This window comes from Acipenser ruthenus, unplaced genomic scaffold (genome assembly GCF_902713425.1).
Source record: "Acipenser ruthenus unplaced genomic scaffold, fAciRut3.2 maternal haplotype, whole genome shotgun sequence".
Taxonomy (NCBI): domain Eukaryota; kingdom Metazoa; phylum Chordata; class Actinopteri; order Acipenseriformes; family Acipenseridae; genus Acipenser; species Acipenser ruthenus.
In genome coordinates, this window is record NW_026708083.1 from 69,118 (window position 1) to 82,508 (window position 13,391).

The window sequence follows — 13,391 nt, forward strand, 5'->3', positions numbered from 1 at the left end:
GGTGGTCTGAGATTAGTGCTAATGGGGGGTGGTGTTCTGGGAGCTTGTATATATCTCCCACTCTCCCCTCCTCGCCAAAGGAACACACAAAGAGTCTTGACAATGCAACTCCCAGTTGTATTTAATTATATTTATTAACTTACTGCTTCATTTTTTTTTATTTTAATTGTTTTAATGGCAACTTTTTTTTTCTTTTTTACAGAAGCGTCTGTTTTTGTGGCTTCTGAGTTTTAAAATGTGTCGGTGATTTACCAAGATTTGATTTGATTTATTCGTTGGAAGTTGGTGGGAAATTTAATTAGGATGATGATTTAGCTTCTGTGGAATTGCATTTGAATTCCTGCTTGATGGAAAAAGATATTACTGTTTAAAAAACAAAAAATAATAAAAACCGTTTTTGTAATAAAAGGCATCAGCGTGTTGATTTTTGACTGTGTGTCTGTGGTGGAATTCAGGCGTATTCTGCAGCTATGGCTACAAAGCTTTGCAACACCTAGAAACTACAAAACGATATCGCAAAGGTCTCCTAACGGGAGCCACATTAGTAGCACAGTAGTACTTCATGTTACAGCTCGAAATGTCACGTTTTTCAATGTGTCTGTTTTTTTTTGTGAAGTGGGTAATCTGGGCTCGCTGCTGGAACAGATTATAATCCCCCCACTGCACCTGCTTGAATTATCAGAACATCTTATTTTACCAGCTTCAAAAATGATAACAAGCCACAAAGCAGCTGTGCCAGCATATGAAATCAGTCTCGTTGCTTCAAATCTGCTATAGACTTTGAGGAAGGGAACAGTTCAAACCTGGATTTAGTGAGGGAGGGAGCAGTTCAGTCTCTGTGCCTCAAACCTGCCCTGGACTAACCCAGCTGGGGCAGTTCAGTCTCTGTGCCTCAAACCTGCCCTGGACTAACCCAGCTGGGGCAGTTCAGTCTCTGTGCCTCAAACCTGCCCTGGACTAACCCAGCTGGGGCAGTTCAGTCTCTGTGCCTCAAACCTGCCCTGGACTAACCCAGCTGGGTTACCCATCCATTTCTTCCTTGGTGGTGTTTTTGTATGGATTAGGAGGGCCACACAGAATGCTCTTTGATTGTGAAGATGAAAAGCTGATCCATCCTTACTAGGATTTTAGTATTATTAATTTGTTTTGTTTTCTAATGTTTTATTCTAATTTTTTTGAGTGATTTATTAAATAACCTTTCTTTTGTGCTTTTGTGTGTTTTTAATCCATCCTAATTGTCCTCGGTCACAATTCGTGAAAACCAGGGACGGGTCCCAGGAAACCTTTTACTGCAGAGAACACACACAAAGATAAAACACAGCAAGTATTCTCTTATGACACTGAACACTGCATCTTGTATTTTAATAATGGTGCAATGAGCCTCCAGCATGAGTCAGTACATTCCCATTGCAACACATCCTAACTCCTGCATTGGGAGAGAGTGGACAAAACCCTTCTGTGATTATATACAGGACTGGTCAACACAGAAAAAACACTGAAGGCTTTGTTCTTCGTAACATTGGGTTCTTACAGCAATTACAATGTGTGGAAGAGGTTTAACCCTGAACGAAGCGTACAGGTTTACCATTTCTTGTGAGTTTGCTGGTGTGAAACAAGGCTGTCCGTTCTACTGAACCTCTTCCCAGAGTCAGAGCAGCGATACGGTTTCTCTCCTGTATGAATAATTCGCTGGTGTCCCTTCAGGCTTCCTAAATTACTGAAACTCTTCCCACAGTCAGAGCAGCGACACGGTTTCTCTCCTGTGTGAGTTCGCTGGTGTGAAACAAGTCTGTCCGTTCTACTGAACCTCTTCCCACAGTCAGAGCAGCGATACGGTTTCTCTCCTGTGTGAGTTCGCTGGTGTGAAACAAGGTGTCCTGACTGATTGAACCTCTTCCCACAGTCAGAGCAGTGATACGGTTTCTCTCCTGTATGAGTTCGCTGGTGTGAAACAAGGCTGTCCGTTCTACTGAACCTCTTCCCACAGTCAGAGCAGCGATACGGTTTCTCTCCTGTGTGAGTTCGCTGGTGTGAAACAAGTCTGTCCGTTCTACTGAACCTCTTCCCACAGTCAGAGCAGCGATACGGTTTCTCTCCTGTGTGAGTTCGCTGGTGTAAAACAAGCTGCCCTGAGTGACTGAAACTCTTCCCACAGTCAGAGCAGCGATACGGTTTCTCTCCTGTGTGAGTTCGCTGGTGTGAAACAAGGTGTCCTGACAGACTGAAACTCTTCCCACAGTCAGAGCAGTGATACGGTTTCTCTCCTGTGTGAGTTCGCTGGTGTGTTTTCAGGTGTCCTGACTGATTGAACCTCTTCCCACAGTCAGAGCAGCGATACGGTTTCGCTCCTGTGTGAGTTCGCTGGTGTGCTTTCAGGTGTCCTGACTGATTGAACCTCTTCCCACAGTCAGAGCAGCGATACGGTTTCGCTCCTGTGTGAGTTCGCTGGTGTGCTTTCAGGGATACTGAGTGACTGAACCTCTTCCCACAGTCAGAACAGCGATACGGTTTCTCTCCTGTGTGAGTTCGCTGGTGTGAAACAAGGCTGTCCGTTCTACTGAACCTCTTCCCACAGTCAGAGCAGCGATACGGTTTCTCTCCTGTGTGAGTTCGCTGGTGTGTTTCAAGGCTGTCTGACTGACTGAACCTCTTCCCACAGTCAGAGCAACGATACGGTTTCTCTCCTGTGTGAGTTCTCTGGTGTGTTTTAAAAGTCCTTAACTGGGTCAAACCTTTCCCACAGTCAGGATATTCTCCAGCGCCCGCCCTCGCTTTAGCTGCTGGACTGGAACCTGGAAAATATGAACAGTAAAGAAAGTAAGAGGGACTGCTTGTAGGCTTCGGGCATGTGGCTGGGTGGTGGAGTGGATTCAAGCATGTGAATTTCAGCTGTGAGGCTTGCACTGGGTTACACCAGCTTAAAAACACAAAGTTAAACTGAAAGCCTTTACTTTGTGTAAAAGCAGAGTCAGTAAAGACTGATGCTGGTGAAACCGAGCCCTGGGATCAAAATCTGCCTTCAAAGTTCTCCTGTAATGTTTCAGGTCTATTTCCTCCAACACATGTTGCAATTACAAACAAACCGATAGTAACGTAACCTACATGCTCCCTCCCTCCCTCTCCACACTGTGGATATCACGCAATCTAGAATGACAATGTCACAGCTACTGGGAGTCACTCACCTGATAGACTGCATTCTGAATGGGAGCGCCCGTCTTCCTTTCCACCTCCTTGCGTGCTGTTGGGAGAGCCTTCCTCTCCAGCGCCTTGCTCTCTCACGCAGATTCTCTCCAGCACCACGCTACACTCCCGCAGGCGTACAGGCTCCAGCTCAGGGGTGTTTGGTTTGAAGTCCTCGGATTCTTCCTTCCTTGGTTCCATGTGCTCAAACTCTACTTCAGGGGGCTCCCGTTTAATAAGGACAGTTTCCAGCACCTCTTCTTGTTTCACAGGAAGGGGTTCTTCTGTCTGGGGGATCTCCAATTCATTGTGCTCAGCTTTAATCTCGGAGACCTCTGGCTGGCTGCTGTCACATTGCATCTCACAGAGCTCCTGTTTAATGGGGAGGGAAGCCAGCCCAGAGAACTCCACTGTAATGGGGACAAGTTCAAGTTCAGGGAACTCCTCTTTAATCTGGACAGACTCCATCTTCACACTGTCCATGGCAGCACACGGGAGTCTGTTTAGCAGCTGCTGGAAAAGAAAAGCATTTATTTATTTCAATACAGTGCTACTAAAGGCGATTCTAGAGGGCGACAAAATCTGGCCTGAATAGCAAGGGTGGCTTTACTATTGAAGGGACATATAATTTCTTATAGTAAGTTTGTAATACCAGAGGATTTTATCTGTTGAGTAGGTTTACACAGTGTATCCATTCCATATATTATTCATTGTGGATTTCTTTTGTGCAACATGTTGTAACATTTACGTTTATAATACAATATGTAATAGCATAGATTGTATCTGTCTAACCTGTAGAGTCCGGTTTGAAGAATGAAGGATGAAAGTTGTCGAGTTGAAGTTGGCGTCTCTGGCTGGGAAGAGGCTTTCGAAGGACGCAGCGTCGAGCTACAGCGTATCAACAAGACAAAATAAAAATAGAAAATAAAGCCGTTACACAGGTCTGTACAGGATCAAAACGAGTCAAGAAAACATTTCTGAAGCACTGGCAGTCTCCAATCTCATTTTTATCTCTCATATAAATAATAAATGTCTTTGCGCGCCTCTTTCTGTCGTCCTCTCTCCTCACGCACGGCGTGCGAGTGAGCTGCCGAAGCCCCGCCTCTCAGCTCGAGCTGCGCGGCTTTTCTGATCCAGGAGGCTCGCGCTGCCGCTCGAGCTCGCCTACAATTCAAATATAACGGCCGCTTTTCAGACCGAACGCGTTTTAAACGATAAAGTCTGACAATAAAACACATTCACAGTGAATATGTGTGCGTTTAAAAAGCACGATACACGACAGCCGACGATGTCTTAATAACATGTTTATGTAGAGATTAGTTTAGTTATTCATTAAGTTTTCAGACTGTATCGAGTTCTTTTTAAAATTAGGTTAAGATCTTTTTTTACAATACAGCCCTCTTCCGATCTGTTCTAGTTTTAGTTTAATGTCACCACAAGTTAATAAACTGTGTGGAGGGTGTTCCGATATCTCCGTGCGGTTTTGGGACAGCTATGAATTCATATTGTTGAGTTTAGAGTCAGCGCACAACAACACAGCCCACAGCCGCGTTACACACAAAACCAAACCCCGCGAAAACACGAAACCTTTAGACACAACAAAGACATACAATACAGACACAACAAAGACACGTTATCGGACCCCACAAATACAACGAGGCACACAAATACAAGACGACTGGACAACATTCACAAGCACCGGGGTCACGACTCGATCACGCTCCCCGGCACCCTGCGGTGGAATTCTCTGCATACAGCGCTGCAGGCACCGGTCCCGTGCTGAGGGAACGATTCAGACAGAGACAAGTTGGAGCAAGTTTACACTTTATTAGTTTGCAAACTGGAGCAAGCATTGAACAGAGTAACACAGACTCTGCAAGCAATCGCTAAGAAGGCTCAGAATACACCAAGTCAAACAGTTCCTTATATAATCAGTTTTTGCACAGAGTTCATGACTTGTGGTAATTCTTATCTTCCTTAGTCAGCTCGAACCAACCTTGTGGTATTCTTGATACTGTTGTCTACCGACTTTTCTGATTGGTTGATTTTTTAGTTGCTAGGGAGAGTGTCTATCAAGTCTCACAAAGTTGATTCCCCTAATACAAGAATAACAATCCATATTTGGTAATATTAGCTAAGTGACTGGGGAGAAAAGAGGAATTGTCGCTGTCTCAAAATATTCTCTATATCTTTATCATTTGAGACAGTGTCCTATTCTCATGTCGCTGACTCATGCTCTTCTCTAAAAACAGGGCTACTGCTCCTTGGCCACATTCCAGTGTGTTAGTTCAACATTGTAAATCTAATACATTGTTAACATCAAACTAAATATAATATCATTATTCAGGTTATACAAATCACAGAAATCATCAAAACGCATTAAATTAAAACTCTTCGTACGATTAGTCTAAATTACTACGATTAGTCCGAGTTATTCTAACACAACCCAAACACCTGCGCTCAGGTGAGACAAAACACAACACGCAGCACACATCGCTACAATATATTGATTACCTTACGTCTATATCGACTTCAGGTCGTTTTTTTGTCGCATGCCTGCGCTAGTACAAACCGGCTATACCAGCGGAAACGACAATTCATTGCTTTTATTTAATAAGGGATGGTGCTGAAAAGCCTCTGGTGTGACTGTAAGTATCGCTATAGCGAGAGCATCAGATACCTGTGCTGGTACAGAAAGCATTGACCGAGCTGAAAACACCGCGGCTCACAGGAATACAGCAGCAGGAAGAGGCTTTTCTGTCTCAGCTCTGAGCTGAAAGGAAATTGCATCGGTCTTGTTGATGCGGCCATGCCGTGTTCATTTCACAAAGTCTGGGTCTGCCTCACCTGAGCTTCACAAACAACCAAACTGAAATAAACATGCAACTTACTTTTTTTAACGTCACCTGGTGCATGTAAGTATTTTTCTTTTTCTACTTCTGGCTTTTGATGTTGATGTTGTTCTCTTTGAAAAAAAAAAACACCACGTGTCTTTAAAAACCGCACGTCCCTGTTTATTACGTCACTGCACCCCTTCTTATCACCTGACCCGGTCACATGACACGTTTGCATTCCGCAGCGGCGTGTGCATGGAGTCGGTCTCCTTGCTTTAAATCTGCTACAGACTGCAGGGGGCGCTCTTTCTCTGTCTTTTGAGCCCCCATTTGATCTGTAGGAGTCGTGCCTTTATTTCAGTTCTGGTCACCTCGTTACAAAAAGAATATTGCTGCTCTAGAAAGAGCGCAAAGAAGAGCGACCAGAATTATCCCGGGTTTAAAAGGCATGTCGTATGCAGACAGGCTAAAAGAATTGAATCTATTCAGTCTTGAACAAAGAAGACTACGCGGTGATCTGATTCAAGCATTCAAAATCCTAAAAGGTATAGACAATGTCGACCCAGGGGACTTCTTTGACCTGAAAAAAGAAACAAGGACCAGGGGGTCACAAGTGGAGATTAGATACAGGGGCATTCAGAACAGAAAATAGGAGGCACTTTTTTACACAGAGAATTGTGAGGCTCTGGAACCAACTCCCCAGTAATGTTGTTGAAGCTGACACCCTGGGATCCTTCAAGAAGCTGCTGATGAGATTCTGGGATCAATAAGCTACTAACAACCAAACCAGCAAGATGGGCTGAATGGGGCCTCCTCTCGTTTGTAAACTTTCTTATTCTCTTATGTTCTTGTTTGAACAATCCCAGAGCGGCCTGTCTGTATGTTTGCATTTGGGGTTCAATGCTTGTTCTCGACCGTGCTGGACACACGACACTTTTTTTGTAAGTGTTTATAATGCGTGCCAAGCAGATCCTCTTCCTGTGTGTGTCTAGTATAGTTTTTGTTTGTTTGGTTTTTTTTTACAATTTTTACTTTTTCGATCAGCTGATCGACTCGAGTGTCTTTGTCAGTGTAGCTTCACTCAAACTGCACACGTGTTTGAATCGGTTTCGCAAAGATGTTTTTTTTAAAAAACCGACAGAAACGATCCTTGAGCTGCCTGATATCCGGTCACATGGTCTTTATTTTTAATGTGTTTGTGTAGATTCCTGCATGTTCCCACACGAGCGAAATAACCACGTCACTCGAGAACGTACCGCACGCGGGTTTACATCACAAGTACATCATGTAGAGAGGAAAGCAGGTTTAAAACCTCAATTAAACAATTCAGAACATATCTCCTTAAATGAGATCCGTAAAAAAAACATAATCATAATAATAATAATCATCATCATAATCATCATCATCATCACTCAGTAGTGTGTCACAATATCATTTGAAACAGATTTACCTCCCTGGTCTGTATTCGCCCCCAGGGGCAAATCACAGCCAACTTACCCCCTCCCTTGTATAGGCTTTAGCCAGACTTAGAAACATTTACTAACCCTGCTGCACCCAGTCCTGGGGTTCAGAGCTCCCCTCAATGAAGTCTGTTATTATTATTATTAATATTGAAATAATCAGGAGCCTGGAGTTTGAGCAGGGTTAGAAACTCATTCTAGCCCTGCTGCTGCTGCTGCACCCAGTCCTGGGGTTCAGAGCTCCCCTCAATGAAGTCTAGTATTATTATTATTATTGAAATGATCAGGAGCCAGGAGTTTGAGCAGGGTTAGAATCACGGGGAGACGACTCCTCGCCACCCGCACAGCGGTGCCCCGGCACACCCCCGAACCCCACGAAGATCTGTCCGCAGAGCTGGCATGGGAACGAGGCTGGGGGCCCCGGCGCGATCCTCAGCAGCGCCACGGCCCGGCCCGGCCCCGGGTCCCGGTGAGTCCTCTCGTGGGAGCGCTGGTTGCTGAGCTGGCTGAAGCGGCGTCCGCAGAGCCGGCAGCTGTAGGGCTTCTCTCCCGTGTGGACGCGCTGGTGCGCTTTGAAGTTCCACGGGAGAGAGAAAGTCTTACCACAGTCGGGGCAAACGAAGGGCTTGGGAGACGCGGAGACAGCTGAAAAACAAAACAAACAGAGAGAAAACAAATAAACAAACAAACAAACAAACAATCCGATGTGCCTTTATATATGTCGGGCAGCAGTGTGGAGTAGCGGTCAGGGCTCTGGACTCTTGACCGGAGGGTCGTGGGTTCAATCCCAGGTCGGGGACACTGCTGCTGTACCCTTGAGCAAGGTACTTTACCTAGATTGCTCCAGTAAAAACCCAACTGTATAAATGGGTAATTGTATGTAAAAATAATGTGATATCTTGTAACAATTGTAAGTCGCCCTGGATAAGGGCGTCTGCTAAGAAATAAATAATAATAATAACAATGCAATATGAACTATAGATCCATTGCTGTGCTCTGCCCTGGAACATCAGCGGATGCGCTATCCTTGCAGCACTAACATGTCACTGTAGATCTAACTCGCTGTAATCCTAACTTGTTGCATGTTTGCTCCTATTGTATTGTAGTATTACTATTATTATTTACACTGGCTGTAAACTACACAGTATCCAGAGCTGCCGTCCTCCCGAGGGCACACTGAGGTCTCCAGCTCTAGCTGCAGTATTCACATCACTGCTATTAGCTATTCAACCTCCAAATCCGCGTCACACGGCAAACCAACAAGAGACAACGAAGGAGTCCTTAGATAGATGAATCTTGCATTGTAATCCTGTAAGTCGCTTTGGATAAAGCAGGCATCTGCCAAGTAAAAAATGCATATATATATATATATATATATATATATATATATATATATATATATATATATATATATATATATATACATAGATATATATAATGAATGAAAATGGATGGGACTGCTGTGCAATGGGAGTCTCATCCTGTCCCTCTATCCTCGATATATAAATACCTCCACTGTTTGTTTTCAAACAAACAACTTTGAGGCATCAGATGAAACAGAATAGAGTTTGATTCCAGCTGTGTGCACCTGTCGTGCTGGCTGGGCGGGGCACAGGGCTCCCCCTCTGGTCAGTGTGGGTACTACAGGTCTGGGTGTGATCGGATCCCTCCTCTCTCCTCTCCACCTCGCCGTCCCCCGACAACGACTCCTCCTCCTCCTCCTGTTTGATGACGACTGCCCCCAACTCCGAGGGGTCCGCTGCGTACTGGGAGGGGGGACCCCCAGATTCAGGTCCGGCAGGCGTCTCGTTAGGGGGGTCCTGACTCTGCCTGATAAGAAACACCAAACAACATGAATTTGTGGAGTTTGATTGATGGGTGTCATGCTGGAACCGGATTCTACTTGAATAGAGAGCTGTGCGCTGCACCTGAATTCTCTGTAATCTAGAGAGAGAGATAGATAGATAGAGAGAGAGAGAGAGAGAGAGAGAGAGAGACAAACAGACAGAGATAGATAGATAGATAGATAGATAGATAGATAGATAGATAGATAGACAGACAGACAGACAGACAGACAGACAGACAGACAGACAGACAGACAGATAGCCAGATAGACAGACAGACAGACAGACAGACAGACAGATAGCTAGATAGATAGACAGACAGGCAGACAGATAGATAGATATAATTTGTAGTATGTGGCAGACCCTGCTATTAATATGGTACACCCATCTGAAATTGCATTGCAGCAGATGGAAATGACATCACACTAAGATTAGCTACATAAGATGCAAGATACAGATGTATAATTGCTAGCGTTGAGAAGCTCATCAAACCAGGACTGCGATGCGGACGGACTGGCGCCCCATCTCCCTGGCTCACTCACTCCTTTGCGGCGCACTGGTGCCCCGGCACCCTCCCGAAGCCCACGAAGCTGCGCCCGCACTCCCGGCAGGGGTACACGGCCGGGTCCCGGTGCTGCTGCGATGCGGGCCGAGGCGGGATCCTCAGCAGCGCCACGGCCCGGCCCGGCCCCGGGTCCCGGTGAGTCCTCTCGTGGGAGCGCTGGTTGCTGAGCTGGCTGAAGCGGCGTCCGCAGAGCCGGCAGCTGTAGGGCTTCTCTCCCGTGTGGACGCGCTGGTGCGCTTTGAAGTTCCACGGGAGAGAGAAAGTCTTACCACAGTCGCCACAGATAGTGAGGTGATACACCCCTAGAGAAGGGGAAATAGAGATGGGAAGATAGCATCATTATTATTATTATTATTATTATTATTATTATTATTATTATTATTATTATTATTATTATTATCCATTCATCCATTATCATTAACTGCTTACTCCTTTACAGGGTCGCGGTGAGCCAGAGAGCCTGACCCGGCATACACAGGGCACAAGGCGAGACTATACCCTGGACGGGACGCCAGTCCATCGCAGGGCACCACACACACACACACTCACACTCACACAGAGGGCAATTTAGAGTGACCAATCAACCTGGACAGCATGTCTTTGGACTGTGGGAGGAAACCCACGCGCACACAGGGAGAACACGCAAACTCCACACAGATAGTACCCTAAGCTGGATTCAAACCCAGGACCCTGGCGCTGTGAGGAAGCAGCGCTAACCACTACGCCACCATGCCAGCCATTATTATTATTATTATTATTATTATTATTATTATTATTATTATTATTATTATTATTAATAATACAATCAGGGGTTCATTTGTAAACACAAGGGCCCTGTATCTTGTAGTTAAGGAAAGGAGATTGCGTTTTTGTTTCTAGCCCTGATGTACTGACCCTGCCTCACACTTCTCTCATTCAGTTCATGCAGCAGGAAAGTGTGTGTTTTTATTGGGCATGCTATGTGTGTGCATGGTTATTTTTTGCGCCACTCCCCCCCCCCCCGGCGCGGTTCGTCTTAAACGTACTCCTCTGACTGGTCCTGGCGTCTGGAGGCTCCGCCCGCTCCCGCTCCGTGTCACTTCCTGCACGCGTGACTTCCTGTTTAAGGGGAACCCCGAGCTGAGAGGGATCTTCGGTTCTGTCACGTGAATTGATTTTAGACATCTCTGTTTGGGACCTGTGTCAAATAATAATAATAATAATAATAATAATAATACATATGCATGGATAACATATAGATAGATAGATAGATAGATAGATAGATAGATAGACAGATAGATAATAATTATATATATATATATATATATATATATATATATATATATATATATATATATATATATATATAGGCTCGGTGGCCCAGCGGTTAAAGAAAGGGGCTTGTTTGTTCCCAGGAGGTTCCAGGTTCAATCCCAGCCACTGACTCATTGTGTGACCCTGAGCAAGTCACTTCACCTCCTTGTGCTCCATCCTTCGGATGAGACGCAAAACAAACGAGGTCCTATTGGAAGCGACTCTGCAGCAGCAGCAGCAGTTGTTGATGATGCAGAGTTCAGCCCCCTAAGATTAACGCCTCTGCTAAATAATAATAATAATAATAATAATAATAATGACATGTGAATATGTATATAACGCAATGTCTATTTGTGTACATTATAATGATTACCTATCTATCTATCTATCTATCTATCTGTACACACACACACACACGAGTGTGACTTCATGATCTTACTTGACATGCACAAACAAACCCACATACAATATGCGCGCCTTCCTCAGCGCAGCGCCGCACTGCAGCACAGGCAGACCGGGGCCGTGTTCCACAGAAAGGGATTCGTGCGCGCCAGGACGGGGGGGGGGGGACTCTTTAGAGAGGCGGACCAACATGGAGGAGATTCAGAACTTCCCTTTAAGAGTTCATTTTAAAATAATAATAATAATAATAAGACATTACTGCACGATTATACCGAAGAAGAAACTAATAATAATAATAATAATAATAATAATAATAATAATAATCATCATAATTGTGGATAACAATACCACTTGTAACACATTCACAGTTTCAATGCACATATACGGGACAAAGCAAGGACTGGAACACCTTCAAATATCCGACACAAGGAAACCACGGGCCCCTCACATTACCCTCGCATATAATACGCCTTGTGAAGACTGTTTTAGTTTTGCGAACAATAAACACGCCGCGCTGCTGCTGGCAATATCGCGATGCTGTACTTACATCACTGCCTCTGTCGCTGCGGAATGCACCCCTGTCATGTGACCCAGGCGGCGACCCAAGAGCTTCAGTGACGTTTCAAAGAGAGGCTGCCCGGCAATTAATTACACAGACACACAGGGTCGTGGTTTATTGTTTACACCAAAAACAGCTTCAGATAAAAACCAAATCAAATCAATACAAAAAAAAAAAGAGTCAACAGTAATAATCCATCATACATTTTAATAAATAAATACATGTTTTTGCAAGGCGTGGACGATCACACACACACAAAAAAACTGTAAGTACACATTTTGCGTTTACGTTAAAGTCTCGTTTGTGAAGCTGGTGGGATCGCGGGTCCTGTATTTTGCTGAATGAACGCGGCATGGCGACATCAACAAGACCGATTCAATTTAAAATGGAAGAATTGAACCACAAAACGCCGGGAAAATTAATAAATAAAAAACAAACAAACAAAACGAGATGACGGTGGTGTGTTTTGTTCTGTTTAATATATGGCTGTGTTTTATCACGCGCTTGCTGTTCCTCTGGTGAATGTGTTACTGAAACCATGTATTTAGAAAGACGACGTGCGGAAAATACAGAAATGAAGAATGTATTGATGTAATTTAGGTTGAAAACGTTACTGGCGCTAGAGGGCGCTAGAGGGCGCAAAAGAAACGGTTGAAATAAGAGTGACAGATCGGTTCAGGGGTACGTTTAGGGGTTGGCTGTGTAAGTCACATGTCATGTGACGTGGACTGACGTTGCAGCTGTATTGTGTTTTACTATATTTTGTTTTAAATATCTTTACAATTATTTTTAGTTGCCGCATTTTTTCCACCATTAAATTGATATAATAATGGTCAAGAATGAGAATTCTGGTAGAATTGTGTTTTTTTGAGTGTGGAAGTTGTGTTGTTATTTTGCGCCCTCTAGTGGCTTCTACATCCGACGCACACGACCTGAAAGGCAATACGCAGTCATGTTTTCCTCTAGATTAACAATTTCATTTATTTTCCTCACTTTATTGTTCTTAGAAAGACCTATTAAAGCTTGACAAGCAAAACCGTGGCATAATTTTCTATTTCTGAGAGAGAGTGTGTGTTTAGTGTACTGTTCCTAAAATGCCTGTTTAACCGAAAATAAAAATAACAACAAAAATACCATAATTAAGCGATTCTTATTTAATTGTGCGGTTTTTTTCTTCTTCTGGCCGAGTTGCGGCACAAAATTAATTATTTTATAAATGAATGATTTGGTATAATTGACCTTTTACAACGCGTT

At 44.2% G+C, this 13,391-nt stretch overlaps 1 protein-coding gene across 5 annotated transcripts; it reads right to left on the reverse strand.

Moving 5' to 3' along the window:
- Positions 1–1,327: 1,327 nt before the first annotated feature.
- LOC117971164 (zinc finger protein 883-like) lies at positions 1,328–12,206 on the reverse strand. Of its 5 annotated transcripts, XM_059019749.1 has the most exons (6): positions 12,126–12,206; positions 10,909–11,060; positions 9,861–10,185; positions 9,063–9,304; positions 7,967–8,119; positions 1,328–2,711 (listed from the first exon to the last, which is right to left on the reverse strand). In XM_059019749.1, exons 1-6 carry the CDS (start codon positions 12,161–12,163, stop codon positions 1,582–1,584), a joined length of 2,040 nt encoding a protein of 679 aa, XP_058875732.1. In that variant the 5' UTR covers positions 12,164–12,206; the 3' UTR covers positions 1,328–1,581. The 5 variants fall into 5 exon arrangements, with proteins under 5 accessions (XP_058875732.1, XP_058875728.1, XP_058875727.1 ...); XM_059019745.1 differs by lacking the exons at positions 7,967–8,119; positions 9,063–9,304; positions 9,861–10,185; positions 10,909–11,060; positions 12,126–12,206 and adding exons at positions 3,183–3,690; positions 3,973–4,068; positions 6,072–7,762 and having other exon boundaries at positions 1,328–2,792; XM_059019744.1 differs by lacking the exons at positions 7,967–8,119; positions 9,063–9,304; positions 9,861–10,185; positions 10,909–11,060; positions 12,126–12,206 and adding exons at positions 3,183–3,693; positions 3,973–4,068; positions 6,072–7,762 and having other exon boundaries at positions 1,328–2,792.
- Positions 12,207–13,391: the final 1,185 nt, after the last annotated feature.